The 27,915-nt window shown below is 42.6% G+C and overlaps 1 protein-coding gene across 26 annotated transcripts in view; it reads left to right on the top strand.

Moving 5' to 3' along the window:
* MAGI1 (membrane associated guanylate kinase, WW and PDZ domain containing 1) overlaps nt 1-27,915 on the top strand; it is a 339,384-nt gene that overhangs the window by 294,870 nt on the left and 16,599 nt on the right. For 21 of the 26 annotated variants that reach the window (XM_057422973.1, XM_057422980.1, XM_057422979.1 and 18 more), the window contains 6 exons: nt 6,440-6,471; nt 13,942-14,158; nt 19,960-20,037; nt 22,614-22,705; nt 23,648-23,840; nt 27,099-27,392. In XM_057422973.1, coding sequence (XP_057278956.1) covers nt 6,440-6,471; nt 13,942-14,158; nt 19,960-20,037; nt 22,614-22,705; nt 23,648-23,840; nt 27,099-27,392 — 906 coding nt within the window. The remainder of the gene's footprint in view (nt 1-6,439; nt 6,472-13,941; nt 14,159-19,959; nt 20,038-22,613; nt 22,706-23,647; nt 23,841-27,098; nt 27,393-27,915) is intronic. The other 5 variants (XM_057422967.1, XM_057422975.1, XM_057422983.1 and 2 more) reach the window with 1 other exon arrangement.

Raw genomic sequence — 27,915 nt, 5'->3', positions numbered from 1 at the left:
AAAACCACTGTCCTCTAGTAAAGATTTTCTGTCTTGGTGTGCCATGTGTGCATATGCACCCTTCAGGTCTAAATCTGGCTAAGCATTCTATAAATATTACTTTATTATTAAGAGATGTTATTTGCTAATAGCATCATCAAACTGTTGCCAGGAGGGCTTTATTTGCACGTGTCCTCTCTGCAGTCTGCCCTCCGAATATGAAATACTGCCATAAGCCACACAAGTTTGAGCATGTGGATTTACACCTTGTAACAGTGCTGTGGTAGGTCTGAAGACAAGCACTCTTGCCAAGCACGATAAATAATGATGTGACAATAGCAAAATAGGTTTTTCCTCTACCAGTAGCACGAGGTCTTGAGGTGCTGCTGCCCTATGGTACCCACATGGCCATGCCATGGGACAGCTGGATTGAGGAGAGGTGGGCTGGGACTGGACATACTCAAAACTGCAGCATCCCGAAAGATTGTGGTGGGTGCCCTAGAAGTAAAGCTGGCAAGTCATGGATTTAGTGGGCTTGTGGAAAAGGGTAGGTACCTTCATGCATATCCACACGTATGCTGATGAATGTGAAGAAAATGCATGTAATACATGTGTATGCACACACGTATATCTGTGGGAAAAGAGCATGGAATCATTTAATTACTTTCCAGTTCTGGTGTTTACCTTCTCAAATTCGTGAAGTTTCAGAAATTTGATGTCTGTGTACATACTTGTTTAAATACTAGCAGAAATTTTTCATCGAAGCACATGACTCCAGCAGCTCGAGCTGTAGGAAATATTCTTTTAATGAGATTCAAAATAAAAATATAAGGACTGTTGACATGATTTCAACTACAAGTTAGATGGGTACTTGTCACACTAATTCTCAATCTCTTTATTATCGTACTGTTTTGGCATTGCCATATGTATCTTACTACATAGTTAAATTTGTATTTTTTGTAGTAATTAAATAGCATTTTATTAGCCTATATCTTGTTTATCACTTCTAAAATCAATTCTCATTTGAGATGCTGAAAATAGACCAAGGCTGCAATTACCGAGGAATTATTTAGCACCCTGACCAAAAGTGGGTAATTGAGGCTAATACAATTTAACATCTTTAGAGCATCTAGAACTGAAATTCTTGTTAATGACAATAATATACTATGCCTCATTATGTTTTCTGCCAGTGCCAGTGGGTTAATAATGCCTGAGATGGTCTCTTTGAAAACGTTGCTTTCTTAACATTAGCACTGAAATTAGCCTTAGAAATGTGGCAATTTTCACTGTATTCAGTAGTTACCAAACTTGATTTATGGCAAGGCTGTATTCCTGCAGTGTAAATTATTCTGTCGCATAAAGCTAGTATTGCATAGCTAATTTTTTTGCTATTGCAGTGACACTCTTGTTATGCAAATCACAATGATGAGCAGAAAAGTTAGGCAGGGAAAAGGTAGGGGTTTTCTCTTTGATGGTGCTCCTTATGCCTTCGTAGGCTTGCCTCTCTTGCGGCAAATTATTCTGGTGTGTTTTCTTGTTCATTCTCCATTCTGGAAAAGATCAGGTTCTATCTGGTTTTTTAGATAGAATTTGCCCTTTATTAGAAATTCTGTGCCAATGGATCATGCAGAATCAAGGGGATTGCTTTGTCACCACCATCCTCCCATCCCCTGCCCCACCAGCAGCACTAATGGCCATTAGCATTAATTATTTAAAGTTCCTTGTTTTGCACACAGAAAGCAATGATCAATGTGCAGTGCTAGGTATATGACTGTGTACTCCCTGACTCCAGTACTTTACCCCTCGTCTTTCCAGCTGTCTGTTTCCTTTGGGACAGTCTTTAGATTTTATTCAGCAGGGTTTAAGCAGCGCTATTTAGAAAGCTTGGTGCTGTGTTTTTTGTGTCCAGGCAGGAACATTTTCTCTGTAAATGTTAACCTTGTGACACAGCCTGAAATATTTCTTTACTTGTGTTTTAATTCATCTCCCGCTGATTTTCAACTGTTGTGCATTCTGGGCTGCAGACAACATAATGGCTAAACCAAATGGGTGACCTTTTCACTTAGGGTGGCCTATGGTCCACAAAAGTGTCCAACAAAGACTGGGAGCGTTAAGCAGTCATAGGAAGTGAAGATCAAGACACAGTTGTTCTTTTCCTTCATGTGCAAAACCACTCCAAAACTGAAAAATCTTAAGCAAGAGCCACAGGTGTTATAAGCAACAGATAGGGTGACAGTCTGGCTTCTAGGCTGGCTCTTAACAATTTCAAGTGCCTTTGTCCTCTGAGTTGTGCAAACTGGTACTGAATTACTCCAACTTCAGTTGAAATCCCACTGAAATATATACTCCTCTTTTTTCTTTGATGGTAAAGTGAAGAGTGTTCATGTCAACTGGCCTCCATGTAACCAAGCTCTTCAGATGGGTTGCCTGGATGACTCCTGTGGCACCTAGAAACAGGTCTTCCTTAAGACTCAACTTTTGATCATTTTGATCCACTGTGTTTTAAATGCAGGGCTGTGGAATAGGACATGATGTGTCTAGTGTCAGTCTAGGTAATTTCTGAGCATTTGTGGCCTTCCGAGCGAGCTCTCACCACAATCGGGCCCCGGCTATGGGATGGATTTATAGTCACATGTCGCCTTCTTCTTTATATGCTCAGTAAACCAGAATTTGTGTTGTGATTTTCCCATGTTACTTTGGGTGAGTAAAGACAAAAAGATTTGAGAAACTGCTCCTGTAAAAATTGAGGACCACCACACATTTAGAAACAGCAACTCTTGTGGTCACAGTTTTGTCCATGGGTTCTTCCATGAGCTCATCATAGGTAGGTTTAGGGATCTTACAGCTTCCCAGCCCCAGAAGTTTTACCACACAGGACTGCAAAATTAGCATGGGCCAGATAATATGAAATAAGCTAGCTTGTGGCCTTGCTTCATGGACCACATTGCTTACAACATTATAGTGTCACACAACAGAAATACAGCTGCTGATGGGTAATGGCGTTAAGAGTGCTGAAGTCATGGTACAAAACTTGCTTAATGATTTGCATTTTTTCCCCCGTGTTACAAAATGTAGTTGAGCAGATGGATGCAGCCAGCTGTACATAGAGCTTTAGGGAGTACTGGAGAGAAGAAAGAGAGGGGTTTTGTTAAGATAAATGTAATAATCTCTGTGATAATTAGTTTAATTTAGATCCCTGCGTCTGATTCATTTTTTACTATCCTTGTATGAAGCCTTTCTTTCCTTGCTGAGGAGTCTGTGAATTTAGTTTGATTACAGTCCCTTTTTTTTACCCTTGTGGATCGCTCACTGATCACTGATATTTTTCATTAAGCAGTTGTTTTATTACATTGTTATTTAGAGGGGAGTAATTTGTGTTTTCTAATTAATTTAATTCCAGGCACATTTAGCAAGTAGCTACAATGAGTCCATTCAAGGGGGTTTTTGGTCATATTGACATTGTTTACCAGATGCGCTCATTTGTTTTAAAGCACTGTTAACTCTGTGATGACAACAGCCCCATTTGGTTGCTTGACTTTTGCACCTCCCAAACCCCCTAAAATTGGAAGAGGCATTTCAAATACTAGTGAGAGATATCCATAAGCATTAAATCACAGAGGAATTATATTACAAATGGTGTCAATATAAACTGTTACTCTTCCATTATTGGATTTGAGGGGAGAGCAGCAGAGAAGCCTTTTGGCTTCTCTTAGCCAGGGATGTGAATGCCATTAGTGTGACCACTAAACAATTAGACAATGCTAAAGAGATGCAAACTGGGTGTTAAGTCCATGTTTGGCCACTAAAAAACTTGCAGTGAAGCTTTAGGAGAAAAGAGGGCAGCCAGGAGGCTGAGGGTACCAAACACGACATGGCACAAGTGATGGCGTAGGCAGGACATGTTAATGTGATCAAAACCTGAATGTTGTAATTCATAGTCATCACCATCACAAATTCATAGGTTTGGGCAATTGGTTTTGCCAGAAGCTTTTTGGAAAAGCTCAGTAATTTTTGGTTTTGCCAGAAGCTTTCTGGGAAAACTCAGTATTTTATTGCTAGTGGTGCTCCGAGGATTTGGGGGTTATTCAAGCACTTCATGTTCATGAGTGTTAAATACTACATCCATTCCATCACCGGAGCATGAAAACTATGCATTATACCTATCATTTGGTCTCTTGGCCTGCTGCTTCAAGGAACTGGAGTTTTAAAATGAGACCCTTATTAGTTGAATAACTAACATTTCAATAGGAATACAAGCAGGTGGTTCCCCTGACTGTAAGCCAGTCCCATGACAAGTTACTAACATTTGTTAACATGTTCTGCAGTCACTTATTTTGGTAAAAAGTCAATTACTGCTTGTTCTGCAGCAAGGTCTGGCACAGAGCAGTGACACTGTAAGATTCATTGGCCTCTGAAGGACCCGCCAAACAATGGCCTTGATGTGTTTTCCATTATTTTTCAACCGTTTTCCATCTCTTTTGCATTGGAACAGACAAAATTAATGACAAGCTTTGCAGGAAAGGTTTATTCAGTGGTTTGTACTTAGTCAATTTTAACATTTAAAGCTTGTGATGCAGAAAACTGAATTCTGGTACAATTTGAACCAACAACCCAGCTGCAGCTCTCCTTTATGATTTGCAGAGAACATTCAGATTGCTGTAAAATGCTTTCTGGCTCATGGTGGTCTGTTAAGGATGAGTGTGTGTATGGGGATGTGTTCTACCTATTGATTTAATAGGAAAGAGCATCTCTTGTAAAGGGAGAGTAAACGTGTGTGCATGCATGTGGAATGGAGGAGATAAAGGGGGGGAGACTATCTGTGTGTTTATCTCTGTGATAAATGATGCCTGTTAAAAATGGGACTTGCCATGAGTGTTTTTAGTGCTTTCCTCTTTAAATGTATTATACAAACACAGTCACCGTCAGCAGAAATGAAGCTGCGGTCTTTATTGTGTAGTTCAAACAGTTTTGATGTTTCATTGTCCCTCGATCAGTCAGTGCCTGGAGGGGTATCGGCTGCAGGCTGGGAATGCAGAGCACAGATATTCCTTAAAAGCTGAAAATACTTCATTTAAAATACTCGTCACAGTTTGCATCCCAGTCTGTGAGCAGGCAGCAAAGTGAGCTCTGTTTATCATTTTTAATTGTGGATCTTCCCTATTCAGAGCTAACATCTCCCATATTACCTTAAAATGAGCTGCTTCCTAGGCAGATTTGCAATTCACTTGCATCACTTATTTTAGTCTCTGTGCAAAAGTTAGATGAGGGCATGGGTTTTAGCACACCAAAACGCATAAGGTAGAAAACATAATGCGGCATAAATGCCACATAAATCACATCCTAAAGACAAAAGCAGATTTCAAATGTCTGAATTAGAGCACTTAATGTGGAGTGTAATCTGTGATTTGGTTTATGTTTGTTTTCTGGAGTGTCACACAGAGCTAAATATGGGGAATTCCCTTGCCTCCAACTGTGGAAAAAAAAAAGAGCATTTGCAAGATTCCCAGGAAAGAGCTTTCCCTGTGTTGTAGGTAAATCCCCTGGACAAGTGTGTCCGTTGCTGCTGGGAATTGGACTGTATGCAGAAGTAGTCAATAGAAATCCTACTTGAGTTCTTTTGCTCATCACAGAGGCAGTTAAGAGCCTGCTCCAGAAGGCAAAATTGCCCTTGAAAAAAACACTGGTGTTTCTTCCTTTGCATCAACTGCAACCTGTGCAAGCCCCCCTTCTCCAACCTCCCTAGCATCCCCCCCTAAGGGTCAAGGCATTTGCAGTGCTGCTTTCAAGCCTCTCAGCTCTCTGAAATTGTAACTAATAGATAAAATCTCTGGCTTCAAAGATTTACACTTAGGATGGACAGGAAGGAAAACAGCACGTTTTATCAGTAACAGTCATGTTTTTAGGGGTAAGAGCTTATTCCTCCTCGTGCATTTGTTTCCCTTCGCTCAGCCTGCACCTCCTGGCGCAAGCCAAGGCACACTTCCCTTTCAAAAAAATCAATTTTCTAGAGACATACTTTTTAAATATCAACCTGTTTCCTCTGCACCACGGCGATTGGTCCGATACAGTCGCCAAGCCCTCGCGTCAAAAGGAAATAGCCTGGGCTTAATTGTAAGCTAAAGTCTCCCGTAATCCAGGGGAGCATTTGAGATTCTGCCCAAGCGCTGGGTTTCGGCGGCCGCTGAGGGCTGTGGGTTTCTCTCCTAGCCTTCCGGCTGCTGCAGCACAAGTCAGCATAGCTAATGCAGATAGAGCTCTCTCCCCCACTGCTCCTGTCTCTCTCACTTGCTCTGCCTGTGCTTTGATTCGATATGAACAGACTGGTAACTCCAATGCGAGAGCGAAAGCTGACATAACTCTGCAGATGGCTACGTTCGGATGATACACCTAGGGATTTTTCTTTCAGGGAAGGTAACGTTTAGATGCTAATGTTTATTTTTCCCTTGTTGCCATTTTTCAGGACTGCCGGTCCCAAAGAAGAGCCCAAAGTCGGTAAGCACTTTTCAGCTACTATTGTTGTCTGCTTGTCTGCTTTGAAGGAGAAAGGCATGAGTTGGGCTTGTTTTCTTTTTGGGTCTAGATTGTTTTAAGTTGTCTTTCTGTTGCAACCATGATTACCTTGCATGGCTCCTGCTGCATGGGGAGAGAAAAGAGGAAGGCAGCACGGAAGGGGGACTTGTACATAAAGCCTCAGGTTTACAGATCCTCTTTCTTGACAGATGAGCTTGTCTGTCATTTAACTTACCCCCAGAAGAAAAAAAAAGCTATTGTTTCCTTTTGGAAAGATGGGGAGGCTCCACCTTCTTGCCAGATAGCAATTCCTGCCGGGTGCTTATAGGCACCAACCTTTCCCATTAATTCCCTGAGTTTTCTCAAGTACCCTTGGTTGAATTATTAACAGAATGGGAAAGCATGTCCCTTGTCAAGAGAGACAAAGCATGGACAGAGCATGGTTATGGTTCCTGGGGAATACAGTTAGGTGTCCGGATGCTTGCTCTGGAGGCATTTTGATAGTGAGCAGGATTGTGCTGCAGATGTGAGATTCCTTATTTAAAAAAAGCCCCGAACCAACAGAACAGTGTATTCTCATCCCTCTGACACTATTTCCATGTAGAGCTGTTACCTGGATGATATGTTAGCTAATAGCATGGAAGCTGTGATCTAAGGTATCATTAAAGCTCTGTGCATGATATTGTAGAAGAAATTAATGTGCTATTTGTATGCAAAAAAAAGGAAATGGTTTATTTTTAAAGGAAATGGAATACTTAAAGCCTGAAAGTTTCCAGTTATCTGTTGAGAGGGAGGGGGGGGAAAGAGAATTCTCTCCGAGAAGCTTTGGGGAAGCAGAGTGAGATCCTTGCTGTACTGCAAGTGTGAAACTTCACTGACAGTCCCTTTTGGGTGCCAAAAACTGCAGCTGGGCACAACCCACTTCGCTGCAAACCTGGGCGAGAGGTTTGTGCAGGGACTGAGCAGACGGCTCCTGCTTTTAATACGAGTTCTCTGCTCATCCATAAGAAAGCCCTGAAATAATTAATGTGATTCTGATGGCTTAGGGCAGCGCTGATTAAATTCATGTGAGCCCAGGCCTCTACCATTGTCAGCTTGCATTAATGTTGAGAGGCAGAAGCGCGGGGTGTGCTCCCTTCACAAATCACAGACATGTCAGACCCTGCGCATTCGCTTCTGTCATACGTGGGGATTATTTCAGCCTTTGGTAAAACAGAAGCGAGTGTGTAAAACCCATACGTGTCTGGCACCTTTCTTTTCTCTGCCTTCACTTTTTCCCTGGTTGGAGCACCCCATCCACACTCTGACTTCTGTCATTAAGCCAGCCCCGATCAATGAGTCTCAGTCTGTTTCAAAGCGTGGAGGCTCCTGCTTTGCCACGCTCATACTCGGCATCGGGTGAAGCGGGATCCTGCATGTCACACCTCCTGCTTGTCAGCAATGCACCATGAAAATCTGAGCAGCATCTAAGTCCATGTAGGGATAATCCTGTCTTGGTGAACAAAGGGACTGCTTGCAAACAGGTGTAGCCTTGCAACAGCAGATTTCTCCCCTACTATTTACTTTGAGGAGCTAGTCAGCCTTGGGAAAGCAGTCCTATTCCCTTGCATGCCTCTCCTCAACCGCTCTCACCTTGCTCTAGGGTCCCACCAGTAATTTTTACTACCACCTTGGGCCGTGCTGTTGCCTCTAAAGTGCAGGATTCACAAAAATGCAGAGCTTCTTACTCCCCTTGCTTGCACGCCGGATCATTTGCATTGGCAATTAGCAGTGATGTTTTACACTGCTGCATTGTGCGGCAGCTTTAATGGCCAGCTACTCTTCAGAGGGGCAGAGTGTGGTAGAGTCCTTACAGCCACATCTTCATTTCCAGGCATCAGTGATAGGCACAGGTTGAACGTGGAAACCTGGAGCAAAGCACCTTGGGGCACTTGTTTGCAGAGGAGGAGGCTGTCCTTGGGGCTGCCTAGGATGGATTTAACACTAGCGCTTGTTTGGGCTAGCCGATGGTCAAAAGCATGAAAGCAGTGGTATTGCCAAAACCTACCCTCCTCAGTGTAGTTGAAGGGCTGCTGCTTGGCTCTGGGGCAAGGGGAGGCTGACTCTCTTGGCCATGAAGACTCCATGAAGATGGCTGAGCTGTCCCCAGGGCTGCATGGGGACAATCTGCTATGGGATTTAGGATGAACGTGCTGCCCATTTCCCCCTCTCCCTTTGCCCAGTGCAGGGGTACTGTTTTCCAGTAGTCCTTGATTAATCAGTTTGCTGCAGTTAGAGGACAGTGTACATCCAGGCCAGGAGCAGTTGGCCCAGTCTTAACTTGTGCTTATTCTTTGTTTCTTCTGCTGCATCAGGGAAGATGCAAGCTCAGGTCTCCATCCTCTTCTGCTTTACTCAGCACAGTGATAAGCTCTGTTGTTACCTCATCTCCTTTCCCAAAGAGCGGACATATTCCCGATTTACTGCCAGCAGCTGTCTCTTTCTCAGACAAGCCCTATTTTTAGCTATCAGTCTCAATCCTGTATTCCCAAAAGGACAACCTTAGGCTGTTGGATTCCTCCCAGCTGAGAGGAGGTGTTTTAGCCCCTTGGAGAGGTTTCTTAGTGCTGGGGCTGTAACACAGTCTGGGAATACATTTTCTGCCTTGAGCTGTTTTCCTGGGCTGTATTTTCAGCCTGTGTGTATCTTCTGATGAGTTTTGCTCTTTTTCTTAGTTTTTAAGGAGAGTTCTTCAACCTTGGTGAAAGAGCCAAATTAGTAAATAAAGTTTGCAGCCATACTTGGGACTGGGCACTTAAAAGTTCCTTCTTCTTCCCCACCAAGGACATGTTCACAGCAGCTCTCTGTGCTGCTTGTTTTCTGTTTCTTATTGATTCTGTTTCAGATGAAAACGGATGATGTTTTTGCACTGCCTGTCTGGGGATATACATTTTCAGTGTGCAAATGCTCTGGTACAGCTATTTCCCCTGCAATTATCCTCAATACAACATGGATGAAAACAAACTTTTTTTATCTAGTTGCTTGCATCAAAACACTCCACAAGGGGGCAAAGATTCCCATTTCCAGCTCCTTTTGTTGTCCCTGCCAGGACCAGTTTCTCCAAAATACTTTAGAGTACAAAATCTGCAGCTAGATCATCAGAAAATGGGATCACTGCAGGGGGAAGAAAGTGCCAAGCTCTTCCAAATATTTGATCTTTTCTTTTGGGTGTAAATAAATACATTGTCAGCATAGCTGAATTGTGGCCAAAAATGTAATTCTTGTGCACAGCCTGTCCCTGACAAGAGACTTGTCACATATTTTGGGTAAATAGGCAGCACTTGGGGCTCTGCCGATGTCTTATTTTTGTCAGGAGGAGAAGCTGCTTCCACAGCATGAGTCTACAACACATCCCTTTTCATCCCAAGACCGTTTTTCCCCCTACCTTGAAATGCAGTGGGAGGAAACCACAGCAACTCTTCCCTCTTGCAGTTTTATGCCTGGAGAATCCCGTGCCAAAAAGCTTTGGTGTCTGTCTGTGCCTCAGGACACGGTCCCTGCCACCACCGCCTCTTCCATGGCAGTTTCTTTCTGCCTGACACAGACATACACAGCTGCTGCTAATGATTAACGTCCCATCTCTGCCTGCAGCCACCTCTTAGCTGTGTCATGGGCCTCGACTGTTTTAGCAGTCACTGTACAATGTAACATCCAATTACTCTTTCATTTAGCATCTACAACAACTGATCTCCCCTATGTGGGGTATCTGTAGCATTTTCCAGACACTTGGAGACTTTTATAAGCAGTTTTCCTCCTGTCTCCTTTTGAAACATAACAGCTTCAAGCTCTCTGGCTCACCATACCTTTGCTGTTTTCTTCCCTTCCTGTAATCAGAGAACAATGTAGTGCTCAGTGTGGGCTCACTCAACCTCTCTGCTGAGGGAGAAGCTGCCCTTCAGGTGGACAAATGCAGTGCCTATGACTGAAAATGGGAGTGCACAGTGGAGGGGAAGAAATCCTGGGAGGGTGAGGTGTGCTCAAACCCTGACTGCTGCTACCCCCTCTCCTGCAGGATTTGCCCCTGTGGCTGATGTTGGAGATGTTGGAGAGCCACACTGATGTTCCTACTAACCCTACTAGCCAGTGGGGAAAGGGCAGCAGGAAAAAAACACGTTCCCAATACTGCATTTTTTCATCTTAGGTTTTGCAGGATGAGCACTGTGAAGTTTCACCAACAATGTAAGGAAGCTGGCACAGGGCATGCATCACACACCTGGGGCTAGAGTAGGGCATGAGAAGGTCCAGTTTTCCCTATATTCCTCAAGGCCAGGTTGGATGGGTCTTGAACAGCCTGGTCTAGTGAAAGGTGTCCCACCTGGCAAGGTGGTTAGAGCTAGATGAGCTTTAACCATTCTGTAATTCTATATTTATTTTGTCATGGCTGTAATACAATATCAAGATGACTGTTTTTAACCCATCACCTCTATCTAAGCATGCAGTCTGCTTAAATGGACTCAAATTAGTCATCATGGTCTTTATTTCTAGCTGCTTTTGGTTAAGAGTCTTTCTGGAAAGCTATTTAGTCTTATTAACATCTCTGGAGAAGACCATAAGAATCTGGAGGGTCAGGGGTGTTTTTGCTGGCTTGAGTAGTTCACTGCCCCATGCTTTTGTAGCTACTGTCAGAAGTCAAACTGCTTCCACTGATCTTGCTTTACTTTGCACTGAAAAGTATGATCAGCATCTCTGGATGAGGTCTGAACTGCTGGCTTTGCAGTTATCTGTCACCAAACGGCCCCCTGTTCTTCTTGCCCTGATTTAGCTGCATTCCTGCCTGTGTGTGAGCCAAGTACGCTGAGCAGTCAGATGTGGATCCAGGAGCATCAGCCCCAAAGCTAGGAACAGGGCAGGAGATGGAGAAACCATCATTTCATTGGCATCTGCTCAGTTCATCTCCTGGGACAGTGCCACCTTTCCACCAAGGCACAAACCTCTTCATCCAGGCAGTCCCTGCCACAGAGGGCAGGGCAATCGGACCCCAGAAGGTCCTGGTGATGATGACGATGTGTTGAAGCTGCTACATCCCATGAAAATAAGTTTGGCCCAAACTTTTTTGGAATTATCTGGTGATGTGAAAGTTGATTAATATTCTCTTGAATTAATTTAAGTACGTATAGTCATTATTTCCATAACTATGTTTTGCTTTCTCTGTTCCCCTCTTCAACTCCTAAGCAGAGATGTTTCAGGCTTTCTGAAGGCATTGTTATTTATAAAAACAACTGTCTCTTTGAAGAAGTTTTCCCCAATTTCTTCCAAAAGGTCTGCATATTTGCAATGGCAACTCTAGTTTAATTAGAGGTGGTTTTGCTTGAGATACGCTGACGCTTCCATTTGCAACCCAAATACAAATCGGAGTGCATAGTTTGTCCGAAATTTAGATCTTTCATGTCATAAAGTGAGAGCACTTTTTAAAGTTCAAACTTTGCTTCTTTTTAAATCAAAGTTTTCAGAGAGTTCTCAACATTTCCCTAAGGGTTGAATAAAGCTTCACATTTTAGTCCCTTCTGTAAACCAGCTATTTCCAGTGAGATTGGCCTGAAGTTTCACAGGATACTTGTAGTTATTTTAGTAGTTTGGCCAAACAAACGGAACAATCCAGATGGCTGGACTGAGAGTTGTAAGGTGTTTTGTTTTTCTTTCTTTCTTTTATTTTCCTCTATTTTTAAGTTACAAAGGAGTGATTATCCACAGCAGAGATGTTTTAAAATGGCTTCATTTAAAAACTGAAGGGCCGCCTGTGAATTAGCTTCTTTTACCACTTAAAAAGTTAAAGATGTTTGAAATTGGTTCAGATATTTGTAGTTGAAAGTCTGCAGTTGAGTAATCACAGCAGGTATGCTTTGTTCAGAATTGCTTGAAAGGACAAAAGCAATTTCACATTCTAGTCGATTGAGGTGTCATTTAAAAAAATGCTGTTTAGTGGATCAACAGCTCGAAGGGTTTGCAAGGTCGAAGTTGTTTGGGCTGTTCTGTTTAAACCTAAGAATATGAGCAACTTAAACCAGAAACGATTACTGTTAAGACTCAAAAAGTGGCACTTCTTTAGGATGACTTTCTCCTCTGTAGTTAATTCAGCCCTGCTGTGGTGGAGCGCTGGCCACCTGAGGTTTTGTGTTCAGAATAGAGGAGAGTGTGCTTCAGCCCTCGTGTGCAGATCTGCTGTGTGTTTGCTGTTGTCTTTTCTCCCTACCTCTGCTTGGATTTCTATGGAGAAGTCCCTGGAAGCAGAGACTCCTGTTGCAATGGTTTGGGGTACCCCCTGCCAGCAAAAGGCTTTATATATTTTTGAGAGGTTTCTTGGTACGAGTGGCTGACCCCTTTTAACCAGGAAATTGTGGATGTTATAAAAGCAACCTGTAGGATGCTACTTTTCCAGCCATCCTTTTCATCACAGCAGCCCGGGGACGTGCCAGTTCCCTGTGCCAGAGCAGGTGGGAGACTGGACTCAACCTTAGTGCTGACCCAAGGTCATCTCAAAAGAGCATTAAAGAGCAGTTAGTGTACAGTTTGGGGAGCTCTTATTGAGGAAGGATTTGGCAGCATATTGAGTAGTACAAATCCTGGCAACACAAATGTGGCTTGCACTTCATCTGAGCACGCTGTTGTGAACTTAAGAATTGTGTACCCTGCTTAGCTAAATATTGAGCAGACAGAGCTCTTGACATACTGCTTTTGAATAAGCCTTGAGTTTGAGCGGGTTTATTTTTTCCTGTTTTAATATGCTCAATTAAAACAAGGAAATCAAACTGGAAATAGATGTTTTCACGTTTGTGAAGGTGTGCTGTAATCCTGTGGGTGCTCTGGGAAGCAGAGACATGGAAGCGGTACTCTTGTTTTTCACTCACTTGTGATGTGGAGGTTGCAAGGACCACAGAGGGAAAGTGATCTTGCATGGTAATGGCTGGGCTTGAATCTCTTTTGGAGAGACTGTTGGAGTTTTCATAGTGGAATCTGGTAGTTTTTTGCAGGCTCAAGTTAGACCCTAATGTTACCTGAGTAGAATCATAGAATGGTTAGGGTTGGAAAGGATCTTAAGATCATCTAGTTCCAAGCCCCAAAGGTTGTTGAATTTTTCTGCCTTAATGTAGGAAAAGAATAAGTGCACTGAGACTAGTAACCTATAATGAGATTTAGATTTGTTTTATGTGTGAGATAGGGAGCTGCATATTTTTTTATGACAAATGACTTGTTTTGCATATCTCTTTCTGTCAGTCTGACAAATCAGAATCTGTTATCGGGGAAATGTAACTTCACCCAGCATTAACTGGTGGCAGCAAAACTGCGATTTAGATATTTACTTATGTGCATGCAAGAAACCCTGATCAAAGAAGGGAGAAAAATTGATGGCAAACACCCACTCAAGGACCAATAACTGTCTGTTCCCTCTCTCTCCACTCGCTTTCTCCCTTACAGCAACCACTTGAAAGGAAAGACAGCCAAAACAGTTCTCAGCACAGTGTCTCCAGCCACCGCAGCGGGCACACCGCTTCCCCAGCGCACAGCACACAGGTGCTGCCGGACTACACCGCTGCCGAGGCGCCGGCTGCGGACCAACCCGACAGTGCTGGGCAGAAAAAGCCAGATCCATTCAAAATCTGGGCCCAGTCCAGGAGCATGTATGAAAGCCGACGTGAGTATGAAGCAGGTGTGGTTGCTAAGGCTACGGCTCTGGCAGCCGCTCTCTGTATATTTTGTTTTCGAAGAACTGAATCCTTTAGGTTTACGTTGGAAAGAGAAGGCTTCAGTTCGTTAATTTGGTATCTTGTCTGTGATAGCAACTTGATAGAGGGGCAGTTTCCTCTCTGATGAGGAATGAATTCAAACCGTCTCTAGGAAAGATGAATACGAAAAAGCCCTTTAAAATTAAAGACCATCTTTTCCCATATTCTTTTCTGTTTTGTCTTTAAATTAGGCTGAAGGAGAATTTCCAAGTTTGTTATCCAGATCCTGAATTCCAGTTTGAAGTTAAGAGTAGTTGTTTGATATGCTTAGGAATTTCAGTAAGGAGAGGAAGTAATTAGTTTGCTGAAATTCATATCAGATGCTTTCCAGCCTCACCCAGGGGAGGAGAAAATCCAGCTGAGCCATTTTACTCTGACCAAAGCAGACACTTTAACAGAACAGATATCAAATGCATATTGTAAGTGGCTTTTATGGCAATTAATAATCAGCACACTTGTCTAATAGTTCAGCAGGGCTTTGACTCTGCTCCAAGACTATAAGTATGTTTTCAATCAGTTTCTTCTCTGCAAACAAAATAAACACACTGGCTTTGCTTTAATTGTGTTCCCGAAGATGATCACATCTGTAAAAGCCTCTTAAAGAAAGAGAGTATTAGGTTCATTTTCAAAAACAATAGCTACTTTAGTTACAGAAAAAGGAGCTTCAGAGTCTTGGCGCTGTAAGAATCACCTGGAGATTGACTTTATTGTGCTAACTGGAAATTGGCAAAACCAGTATGAAATTAGCCCAGAATGAAAAATGGTAGGGCTGTGGGTTTTTTTCTGACCAAATGAATCATTTTGTTATCTTATGTCCTGGAAAAAATCAAATCATGAATCACAGTTTCTTGGCTGAAGATGCATCTCTTTGGATTGAATGTCTCAGCAGTGCAGTTTGTAGGTGTCTTGGCTTCTGTGTGCTGCTTTACTTCCCTTCGCAGAGATTAGGTGTACTGACCCTGTGGCTCTTGGGCCAAGTTGTGCTGATCTGCAGAGAAGTGCAGTGATGGAAGTTTCACCTGCATCTCATTGAAATAGGAAAAAGGGGGCAAGAGCTGAGGGGTGGTGACTCTTCAGCCCTGCAGAGCTGTGGGCAGAGCTCCTTCTCCATCTGCCCAGGTGAACGATGCTGAAGCTGTCCCATGGTGCCAGCAGTACTGCTGCACAGCTCACGTGGTTCCCATAGGCATTGCCTCTGACCCCCTGCAGCTCCTTAGCTAATTTCTAATTGGCTGTTTAACTCATACTAATTAGTCATTAATATCAGCTTAGTAGCCTTAACTCCTGCCTGTCTTTCCCAATAAACCTGAGACTGAGCAGGAGAAATCCTGAAGTGTACAGGCAGGTAACTGCCCTTCTGTGTCCACCTCCAATACCATGTGCTAAGTCCTTCGTCTTTCCTCAATGGCTGCAGGTATTTTGTAGAGGCTTTATCCTTGTCTGTGACCAGAGCCCTTCCAGAGGCCTTTTCACTGTCTCTTGACCTGTTGGTTTCCTACACCCCATCTCTCCCTCTGCCACAATCCTACTGCTTGGGCCTTTTGCTACGCTGGGATCTGCTACACCCCTTCAATTTCCCTTTCTATGATCCACTATCTCTGGAGTTGATCCTCACTATCCCTTCAGTTCTTATCTCCTGCCTGTTCTGCCAGATGACACCTGTTGGAACATCAGTGCTTTTCCGTCCCCTTTTTATCACATTGCCATTTCCTTGCCAGGAAGGTGTTTTCTGAGATTTCTTGGTTTCACAGACCATGTTTTGGAGTATGGCAGAAGCATGGTATGGCCATGTCTCCTTGTTAAGTGTGTGCACTAGAAGTGTCCAAAAACCTGCGAATTTCTGATCCTAAGCTGGAGTGAAACACATTTTCTGAGGATTAACCTGCACTCTTAGTGACATGGCTTTGCTGTGCCTAATGAAAGGTGAAGAAAACCAGGAAAGACCTCATCTAAGTGAAAAAGGCAATTGGATTTACTGTTTCCTGTCACAGTCTGATCACGAAGTGTGACTAGTGGTTTTATTTAGAGGTCGGTGGTCGGTTTCTCCTTCGTCGCCTTTAATCCCTCTCACCAGTCTCATAAATGGAGGCTGGATCACAGCTGAGACCTGGCACCTTTTCTGCCCTGGGAGCTTGGGGGGAGCCACCATGTTTCTTTCCCCGTGTTTGGTCTGCATGAAAATTGGGCAATTGGTGGCTGCTGCGTTACAAACATAAATCATCCCATTGAGGCTTGCCCAAGCACTGGCTCTGTGGCTCTCGGACCACTTGTAGGGAGGTCTGCTCACATGAAGTGTCAGAGGGTGTGGGATGAAAAAAAAAAACATTTTCTGGACTTCCAGTTTCACTGTGTGCTCCACATGTTCTGTTCTTCGTGTTTCACTCAACTGCAGTTCAGTTCAACTCCAGTGCCTTCTTTGGCTGGTGGTGATACAGTCATATCACTGCTTTCTTCTTTACTTGAGCACCCGTTCCTTTTGGCTTTGGGACTAAAGTTAGCATCTCCTCTCCCATGACATCCATAGCTTTTAGTTCTATGTGAGCAGAATTAAAGGAGTATTTAATGTACAGCAGGAGGATGCCACCCTAGTGCCAGTGTTGAAAATGGCTGGTTCATCCAGTAGATGAAGCTTTTGATGCGTCCTAGAAGCCCCCACTGCCTGAGGAACCCTAGCTCAGGTCTTCCAGCTCTCTCTGCTGCCCAGTCCAGGGCTTGCTCTCCATTGATTCATGGCTTTCAATTTTAAACCTGAAAAGGATTATAAAACATTCTTATGAGAGGCAGGGTTTTGAATCCCCAAATGAAATGAAAACCAGCAAGAACCCTTTGTGTTGAAATATATGATGGAATTAAAAAAAAAAAAAGACAGAATTTTAGAGCATTAGATCATCTTAAGTGTTTTATTTTGTTCCATTTTTTGGTGAAATTGTTGAGTATAAAGAGAACAGGCTGCAATTTTTCAAGTGCAGTTGACACAAGGAGATGAATTCATTAGCCCCAGCCCAGACAGCTTTTTTTATATTCATCTAAAAGTAATATTATAAAGAGGTTTTTTTCAATATATGAATACATCTTCTGCAGGATGTTTCTTAAGAAGTACTGAATCTATAATGAACAGCTATTGCCTTTAATTAATATCATTCATTAACAGTAATAATAATAATAATATAGACATGGAAAGCACAGGCAACATTTTCATTTTTTTTAGAATTGGTAAATTCTTTTCTTTGAATATTCTTTGGATCAGTACTTCATAAAAGTAGCTATATTTGACTTAGGTGACTTGTCTCACTGAAGCCATTGGTAGAGCAGAATTTGGTTCAAAAGCACCACCCATAATTTTCTAAAAGCATGTATTTTTTATTTACCAGAAGTATCTTAATATCAGGAAGTATTCCCATTCCGCAAAGGAGAACCACAGACATTGCCTGCTCAGGGGAAGAGGAAAAAAATAGAAGAAAAATTAAGCTAGAATTAATAATGCAGAACTAAGCAGCGGCTCCATAGCTGTGTCTGGACTCTGGTTGAGTGGCAGCAGATGAGAACTGCAGCTTTGTTCAACAAATGCAGGCTAAAGTTCCTTCACATGCAGCTCCCCTGGATGAGGAGATCCAGCCTGCAAGGTGCTGAGTGCTTGGGCTCCTGTCCAAGGAAGCTGATTTTCAAGCTGTAAACCCAGAAGGACTTGGGTGCTTTAAGGCTAAGGCTGAGCTCAAATGCTCTGCTGCAATCTGGCCCAGAGTTGCAATTCTTTGCTGGATTAAGACTTTTGAGAATACAGCTTTGGGTTAAGTAAATCTGAAAACAGATCATTTGATGGCGATAACAAATGCAGTCTTTGCTGGTGCTGAGTTTTAGCTTCCTGAGCTCCTCTTTATAAGTAAGGCATTGCTGCTGGTGGTAGTTGTGTACATGAATCAGAGAGAAGGACAAAGGTTTAAAAACAGAAGCTGTTCCAATAGCCAGGAATGACATACATAAAGAGCATTCAGTGAGAGAAACAGCTATTGAATAGTTTAGCTGAGAACCACAGTTCTGCAATCTCACACTGTGTTATTGAAAATGTATTTCTATAATACGTTTTTTATTTTTCAATGTATTATTAAACTTCCTTAAAGATTAACACAATCTGTTGTCAAATTTTTCGCATGTGGCCTGATTGCTTTGCAAAATACCGTATCCTGCATATGGCCATCTGTCAAAACAGCAGTAACAAAATGAATTAATCTGAATTGCAGATGTGTTAATGAATCCCTTTGAAGGGCTTAAGTATTTAATTAAAAGTAAAGCAGAACATGATAGATAATTTTTAAAGCTTTTAAAATATTCTAAGTTATCATTAATATTTGAACTTTATTTTCGGGCACGTAATTTATTTGCTAGGATTTTCTCTCCCCAGATCTAATTAAAATAATACAAAAAAGTCTTGACCCCAGTGTGTAGCACTCACTCACCAGCAACTCCATAGAATTAAAAATATTTGCACAATGATATCAAACATCAGATACTTTCTCCCTAAAATAGAAGAGAAAAATACTCTCAGGAAATTGCATCCGCCTTCAGATCAGGCTGACTTAAAAGATGATTGTAAAAGCCCCTTGGTAGGGTTATGTCCTTTTGTTGTATTAATAGGAGACAAACAGTTACAGTCATGCACTTGGGCACACAGATGTGTCCATGCCCTTGGAGGATGTCTTGTTAAAAAGGGCCACAGGAGTTGCAGCATGTTCCATGAGCAGCAGAGGCTGTGGAGCTGCTGTGGAGCTGCTAATGGACAGACTGGTCTCTGGCTCAGCCGAGGCATTGTGCCTTCCCCAAACCTCAGCAGCAGAACTTGGCTGTCTTGTTGAGAACATGCTGAAGGCATCTTTTGAAAGTCTTCCATGCCACCGGAAGGGTAGATTAGGAAAAGGACAAAAGGAAAAGACACATAAAACTGAATTCTCCTGCAGTGGGGTAGTTTAGAAAATGGCTTTCCTGCAAATACAGAACCTCAGTGCATTTGTGGATAAGTCACAGGGCTTTTCAACACTGAAACTCGCCATCGGCTTCAGTGGAACTTCTCACGCCTAATTTCAGATTTGTCCTTATATACTTTGCTGAGTCTGGGCCTTAAAACTGTTATATTTTGCCAAGCTGTGAGTCACTGAAAGTGCTGCTGCCTCAAGTGAGCTAGGGACTGAAGCAAACTCATACTGGTTATTTTTGAATCCATCTTGTGTTGAAATTGATGTTGCACTGGGCAGATGATTTCTTTTATATAGCATGTAAGATAATTGTCAAGGTTTGTATATGAAAGTTTGATTAAAATGACCTCTAATTAAGCACTGTGTTTAGTGTTCATCACATGTATTTAGAATTAACATTAGAAAAAGATTTCAATTGGAAAATTGTGTCGTGATGGTGAAAATTTTCTTTTGTAGAAAAATATTTTAAGGTGTTCTCTTCTGAGAAGAAAAAAGGTTTTCCAGTATACCTGCATGCATGTGCATAAATGTATAAATACATATGTGTGTGTGTATTACATAGCCTCATGCGCACAGCCATGTGCAAATAGATGTGAGTTAGTATGTCGTAATCCTGAAGATCTATAACCTTAGCAATTTATGCATGAAAGTCTAGCATGAGCCATACAATCAAAATGAATTGAATGAACTGACAAGAAAGCAGATACATTAAGCTTTGCAAAACTGTAAAATTAATATTACAGCTATGTCACCTTCGCCTGCAACTGGACTGAGCAAGGGTGAGAGAGAGAGAGAAATCAATTCCACAAGTTTTGGAGAATGTAAGACTGTGCCGAGAATGTATCTGTGTCTTGTGATGTCTTGTTCTGGTGTCATTGCTGCTCTGTGGCGGGGGGCTCTTCATCACCAAGGGAGTCTGGCAGGGCCGTACGCCAAGGTTAGCCACGAAGGTGCAAAGTACTTGCTTTACTGTGTCCTGGCTAGCAGTGGATTTCATAGGCAGCAGTGGGGGGCTTATGTTCCTGGTTTGTCCATGAGTTTTCCCGGTGGGCTGTGGCACTCACCTCTCCTTCCATTCCTCCTCATGGCCACAGAAGAGCTCTTCTTACCACTTTTGCGACATTCTCCAAATGGTCTGGTTTAATGCAGGATGAGCAGACTGGCAAGTTTTATTCATCTGGGCTATGCACATGAGACTCGGATATACTTGAGCTCAGTTCAAGGTGTAAAGATGCAATGAGTGACTCCTGGAGGCTATATTTTCATTTGCTTTCAATAAAGTTTTAGCACTACCATGAAGTTTTCCCTTTAAGTAACAAATGTGGCTTCTCTGAAGCGTTACCAAATAATGGAGAACCTAAATTAATTCTCCAGTGTTGAGAGCCTCAGGGTCCCACCTCAGCTGTAAGTAGCATGGAGGCGGATGGGGTTTTCTGAGCTGTGTCGATGAATCACTGTACTGCAGAGCTGGCGTAAAAGGTGGTGAAAGGAGTTCTGTTCGGTTTGTACTCGCTCTGTGTAAATGTGTGCTGTCTGTATGTTTGTTGTATCTGTGTTTCACCTCTCTGTAATCCTTCTGGTGGAAGCAGCGTTCCAGTAATGAACTCACTTCTTTGGGATAGACTTGCCTTGTTTTTGTTGCTTTGGTTTGACACCGCCGTTACACCTCGGCTTGCCATTCCCTCCAGCGGCTGTTAATTGGCTAGCTGGTACCCAAACCAGGAACATAAGGCATCATTCAGTGAAACTGGAGAGTTGACAAATGGGAAGGTTTTGAGAGATGCCAAGGAAATGGGCCCACGCTGAAGCTCTCTGCAGAAGCCGTTTTACCTCTGACAGATCCAACACGCACTATTAATTGGTTGGGGCCAGCCTTTGCCAAAAAAATCCTTCAAAGTGCTGGAGAGACACTTTGAATGTGTCTGCTCTTCACACTCCCACTTGCTGAAGGCAGTGACAAACACCAGTGAATTCGTTGTCTAAGTTTTGCTTTTGTGCCGCATGTCTGTATGAACCACGCAGGCTTCCAGCATGTTCATTGCCTGATTGTTCTGTACTTGCAGCTGGACAAAAATTAGCCTCTAGTTCAGTAAGGTGATGTGCATGGATCTAGCTTAGTTTATGAATGCAGTGTGAAAATATAGATAAACCCAGTTTGAATGAAAATACAAAGCAAACATCTGTGCCTTAGCATTCATCTGTTCTTTAAATTTTTAGTATTCCCAGGTCTTAAATTCATATTATGGTTTAAACCTGTTGAGTCACTGAATAGAGAGCGTCGGTGCTAACCAAAATCTCAACACTCAAAACCCCCAGATGACTAGACTCAAACCTTTACACAACAGGCACTGGACCCCGACTGATGCTCACTGATGTCAGTGAAAAACAACCAGTTTATTGTCTCCTGTATACAGAAACCTAGATGATGTTTCATTAAACATGTTGCATCCCGCATCTGTGTTTGCACTTACTTAAATTACATTCCTACTTTGGTTTCTTTGCTAAAACAGTAGACAGCTGACTTGTAAAGGAACAGCTTTAATTATAAATGTTGGGAGGGGATCTTTACAAAATTAGTGAATGTTACAGATCCTAACCAATAATGAACCTGACATTGTCTTCTGATATGATTTAATGTTAGCAATTAATCTTGTATTTTTAAAGAAGGGATGAAAGCAAGCATGAGTAAGGTAATATAAAACGTGACTGTTCAACTGCACTTCAAGGTTAGTACTTCACTATATGTAATATTCATTGTAAAAGCCTTGCTGGTATTCCATACTAACGAGTAAGGTTGGGCTTTTTTAAGTTTCCAGCTGGTTTTATCTGTTAAGTGGTTTTACAAAGCCTGTACATGAGTGAGTGAGAGACAAGAGAGCTGCATTGTTTTCAGTGGAGCTCTTCTGTTTCACACCAGCTGGAGATCTGTCCCATACTTATATAAAGCAGTGTCAGTAAACAGATAGCAAACTATGCTTGTGAAAGTTAATTAAACAGTAGAAGTCACAACAAGTGGCTTTTTTGTCTCCCATGAAAGAAGAGGCAGCTGTATTGTTTCTGGCAGAGTAATTCTCTGTTGTACACATTATTTATTGGAGATTTGGAAGAGCCTTTTGCACTGGGTAATGATGCTAATATTTATGAAAGAAAATATTGTAGTGATAAACAAATGGCAAGTCACAATTAAACACCTAGAAAGGAGAAACCACCACATAGGTTTTAGTAGTAATTTAAATAATAATCCTTTAGTATTTAAAGCTGTTAATGCTCTTAATTATGTCACCAAGAGTAAAATTGTGTAGCAGATCCTTCTACATGTACATCAGAATAGTCCTGATTCAGGTATAAAGGTGTGTGGTTTTGATTAAAAATTACAGTTTTCCTTCTTTCCCTTCAGTTCCAGATTACCAAGAGCAGGATATCTTTCTATGGAGAAAGGAAACCGGTTTTGGATTTAGGATTCTAGGTGGAAATGAACCTGGAGAGCCTGTGAGTATATCTAGAAGTGGTCATGTTTTATCTCATGGTATCTCCCAGAATCATGACAGTAGCATGAACAGATATGCAGAACTGTGCTGCAGTATCTCTTTTAGAATATCTAGTGGGCAATGCATTTACATCCTGCACCTCCTCCCCACTCTCCCTCCAAAAACCAAACTAAACCTCCCACAACTGAGATGGATTTGGCTTCCCCTGCTATTCCCTGTCTTTATTATAGCCCAAATGAATACACATAGGTCTGAAATTGCCTGAGACACTGAGAAAAGGATGTCTTGGTCAGGTCTGCAAGTATTTTATCTTAGTGTGTCACATTTTCTTTGCTCAATTCCCTCCTTAAATTCACTTCTTTACCATAAATCCAGTACCTGTGGAAGGTGTCAGGCTTTCTTGTGCTGCACAGCTCAAAGCTAGATAGAGGCAGCATAAATTTCCACATACTTCCCTGCCAAATTATTTTTCTCATTTATGGGAAGAGAGGCTGTGAAGTCCTCTCATGTTAGAGTAACTCCACAGAGCTCACTGAGCTGGTGGACGGATGAGTGGTGCAGAGTTTGTAAACCCTAGAGGCAACTGAAAAGGTAACTCAATCTCTGCTTTCCTGACAAGACCTTCGGTGCAGAACCATCTTCCTTTCTGGTCACTGTCTGGTTGAACACATTTCCAGAGGCTGTCATTAGAGTGAAGAGACCACCTGAAGAAAAAAGATGTCAATTTGTTACTATTTCACAATGTGACTGTATTCATGTGGAGCTGCTTTCACAGGAGCAACTTTCCTGACCTGCAGACATCTGTCAATAGTTTCTTGTCCCTATTAAATTGGGTCTAACTACCAGTGCCCTTTGCTTCCAGCTGGCTGTTGAGCTAGTTCATATTTGTCACTGTATTTCTCTTTCTCTTTCCTATCCCCTATTTGTGCTAATTCATCAACAGATTTACATTGGTCACATTGTACCGCTGGGTGCTGCTGATGCTGACGGCCGCCTGAGATCGGGTGATGAACTGATCTGTGTGGATGGGACGCCTGTTGTTGGGAAGTCACACCAGCTTGTTGTCCAGCTTATGCAACAGGCAGCCAAACAAGGTCATGTCAATCTGACCGTCAGGCGCAAAGTGGTTTACACAGGTAGGCTGCAGTGCTGCTCTGCAGGGGTGGATTGTCCTGCCAGACTCATCTGTTCAAGGAATGGTTTAAAGAAAAAAACCTCATTGTAACACTGGGAAGACTCAGGGGATGTGCTGTTGTTGTTCCTCTTTTGCCTGTTTTTAGTCTTTTTTGTTCTTGATCAAATATGTGTCAGATATTTTGTTTCCAGTCAGGATTCTCTCAGTCTCAGTTGTCTTCCCAAGTCTTTGTGAAGGTTTCTAATAAGATGGGGTACTGTCCAGTTTCAACCATTTTAGTTTGCCTTGTGCCTGGATGCCTGTATTTCCTGTTTACTTCCCAAAATAACTGTGCTGCCTGATAGCCACTCTTAAACTGGGAGTGAGGGAAAAGATGCTGAAGAGTCCACAGGAGGGGAGGCAAGGGCAGAGAGTGAGTAAAGGCATTGGTGTGTGGTGGCTGATGTCTCAGGCTCAGGAGAAGCTTCAAGTGAGGTTGCAGCATGTAGCCGACTAACTCAAGGATGTGAAACTGTAAGTGTCAAGGCCGGATTGCATGGGGCTTTGAGCAGTCTAGTCTAGGGGAAGGTGTCCCTGTCTGTGGCAGGGGGTTGGAACTGGATGAGCTTTAACGTCCCTTGCAACCCAAACCATTCTATGGTTGTATGGTTCTGATAGTGCAGGGTCTGTGTGTTTTTTGTACTAGAGTGATTTCTGTATGCTAGGCATTGGGCATACACTGAACAAGTCCAAAAGGGGAAAAAGAAGCTGGCAGAAAGACGAAGATGCAGATGGAAGTGACACCACTGCATGGTGACACCCAGATTAGTGGCAGAAAAGTGTCCTGATAGCAAAGAAAATGAAGAAATGATCACAAGTTTCTAAATTACATGTGACCTTATACTTAATATTGGAGAGTAATACTGGAGTGCTTCCTTTTCTCGTGAGCTTTAGGAAGCTCACATGTGAGATTTGCTTTAGCTCACTTATTCCAAATAAAGGGTATTATATAGCTTTTCAAGTTTAGGAATCAGAAGGAAAATAGACAATGATGTACTTCATCCTAAAGATAATGAAAATAACATTCAGGCTGAAAATTAGGCCCACAGTGGAAGTTAGGACTAGAACAGTACCTGTAAAATAGCTCTGTATTCTTATCCAGGACTGAGCTGCTTCTGCACAATATTAAATAACTGTTCACTCCTCATTTCTTTCCTTCTTTCCATTGTGGATGAAGTGATGCCAAGATTATGTCTCTCCTCTAATAGCTTCTCTCTCATTCCGGACTAAGGGCTGCTAATGTGAGAAAAGCTTTAGGAGATGAGCTTTGGGAGGAAGAGGAAGAGCAGCTGAATTTTGGTACTGGTTTTGTGTGTGATTTTCTTTCCAGTTTTACAGCCTTCAGGCTGGAAATTACCATAAAAGATTTAGATGCATGACAGGTCTCTTGGTATTTCATTCAGGGTCTTTACTCCAGACCAAGCTATTTCTGAATCATTGCAAATGTGGGCATTTACTCTAGGATAAATTATTCAAGATCCCTTCTTTTTCACCTTATATTTACAACCTTTTAAATTCCAGCATTACTTTGTAGAGAAGCCTTTTCCTCAATTTTGGTCCCTTATTCCTCCTGTCATCTCTATGCCAGTAGAAGAAGACCGTTCACCTAAATGATGAATCTTAAGATTCATACAGGGGAAAGTATATACTCCCATAGTCTTAATACGGAGAATACTATATATTTTGTACTTACTTTTAATATATAAGTGCAGACATGCACTTCTATCCAAGAATTTTTGAAAGTTCTTTTTCTGTGGATCATGGGTTTACAGGTTTAGATTTTGGTTTGTGCCCATTTTCTTCTTGTTGCTTTTAAGATCTCTCAACTTTGATTCACCAAATTGGAGAAGTGACCTGATTAGTGGAGGCAGCCATTCAATAGAGACAAGTGCAATATGCTGTTCTCGGCTGCGCAAATGGACTGTGGAGAACTGGCTCAGTAACAAGAAGTGGAAGCTATTGTGGGCCACAAGCTTTAACCTGAGGTTGGCTCAGGTGAAGAAAAACACTGTGCTGGAATGTAGGCAGGGGGAAACTCTCCTGATTTCCCAGCAGATGATGGCTTAGCTGCAATATGGTCCAGTACTTCAAGACAGACATGTTTGAGTTGGAGAGGGCCCAACTGGAGGGAGTCCAGAGGACCAGTGAGAATAAGGAGAGCTCTAGAAAACATGGTCTGCAAGGAAATATTGAACAAATTGGGGTTTTTTTAGCCTAAAGCAGAGAAGGGGGAGGAGATGTTGAACTCCCCAAGATTATAAAAGGCTTCTGCAAAGAGGAAAGGAGTAATATATTCTCCATATGCCTGCTAGATAGAACTAGAAATAATAGCCTTATGTTGCAGCAGGAGAGTTTTAAGTTAGATATTGCAACCAATAGATTGCCTAGGGAGATATTTAACAGCTGATTAGACGAACATCTGTCAGGACTGACAGTAAGTATAGTTGGCCCTTACTTGAGCAGAGTGTGGACTAAGCAATTTTTTGAGGTTTCTTCAAGCCATGTAGTTGCTGATTAGATTCTAAACTAATACCACTTTCAATTGATATTAGACACTTGTTCAATATTAATGTTAGTAATGTTTAATGGTTTCCCCCCAGCTGTGCCAGACTGTACAGATGATAGTTGCTGGTTCTTCCATCCAGAACAGCTTGGTTCACAAGTTGTTTTGCTTTAGTATGGGTGTTTATTATTACTTAAGGTCACATTAATCAGAGGTAGTCGGTGCTACCCAACTGATGGTATCGAGTTAAAAAATATACAAGTGTTGAGTGTTGGGTATTTGGTGTTACTGTCACTCCTCATAGTTGTGCACACATACATGGTTGCACTGTATAACTGAAGTGGGGATGTGACATCTAAAGGAGGCACCTCTGAACTAATGCAACCCACATTTAAAATGCCACAGAGCATCCAAGCATGCAGCACTACACTGGTTTAGCCATACTGCTGCTGTAATTTGGCAGTGAAAGGCTTTGATTGCTTGACCACTGGAGGGAATGAGCGTATGTGGTCATTGCCATCACTGAACAGTGCTGGTGGTGGTGACATCTGGAAGGAGGCAGAGCTCTTGGTTCATTGTGGCCATGATTTATAGATTAAAGCAGGTGATTTGCTTTTTGGGGGTTATTTTGTTGTTATTTTTTTACCTTGATGGATGGACGGCAGTTTTTAAGCATTAACTAGTCCAGCCTGCTCAGTCTTTCTTTTCCCTCCCCAGTTCCCAAGGCAGAGAATGAAGTCCCATCCCCAGCCTCTTCCCACCACAGCAGCAACCAGCCGGCCTCGCTGACGGAGGAGAAGCGAACACCGCAGGGCAGCCAGAACTCCCTCAACACAGTTAGCTCGGGCAGCGGCAGCACCAGCGGCATTGGCAGTGGTGGTGGCGGGGGCAGCGGTGTGGTCAGCACTGTGGTCCAGCCCTACGATGTGGAGATCCGCCGTGGTGAGAACGAGGGGTTCGGCTTCGTCATCGTCTCTTCGGTGAGCAGGCCAGAGGCCGGAACGACGTTCGGTGAGTCTTGGGGTTCTACCTGTGCACCTCGAGTGCCTCGAGCACTGCAGCACAAGGAGAGGAGTGGGGATGTGGTTAATTAAAAGTTGTGAGCATGCCCTGATTTGTATAATTAATAGCTTCATTGCAGGCTGAGACTTGGTAGGCGTTTGCCTCTTGGGTTTTGTTCACTGAATTGAGAAAAGCAAAATGAGAAATCCCAACCTGAAGAGCAAAAATGTCACCAATGGCAGTTCCTGATGCTCCCTGAAAATCCAGTTCTCCCTGCTAGCTGGGTACCTTACTGGGGTTTGCTTTCAGAAGAGCATCCAGGGATGCCCCCAGTGATGCTGTTTGCCAGTGCAGAAGTGGGGCAGGTGCAGTGAAGTATGTCTCCCTATGGTAGAATTGAAGCAGTTGATTTTAAAGCAGTAATGCTTAAACTGATTAGCTTCTCTTTGGCAGTCTGGGTTACTCTGATCCTCATTATGGAGTGAGCGTGCTGATAGCTGGAAAGTTTTAATTAATAGTCCTTGCTGGTGAG

Source organism: Pezoporus wallicus, unplaced genomic scaffold (genome assembly GCF_028554395.1).
Source record: "Pezoporus wallicus isolate ANWC-B61680 ecotype Strahan unplaced genomic scaffold, APGP_CSIRO_Pwel_v1 contig_7073, whole genome shotgun sequence".
NCBI lineage: Eukaryota > Metazoa > Chordata > Aves > Psittaciformes > Psittacidae > Pezoporus > Pezoporus wallicus.
This window is presented reverse-complemented; position numbering and strand designations above follow the sequence as displayed.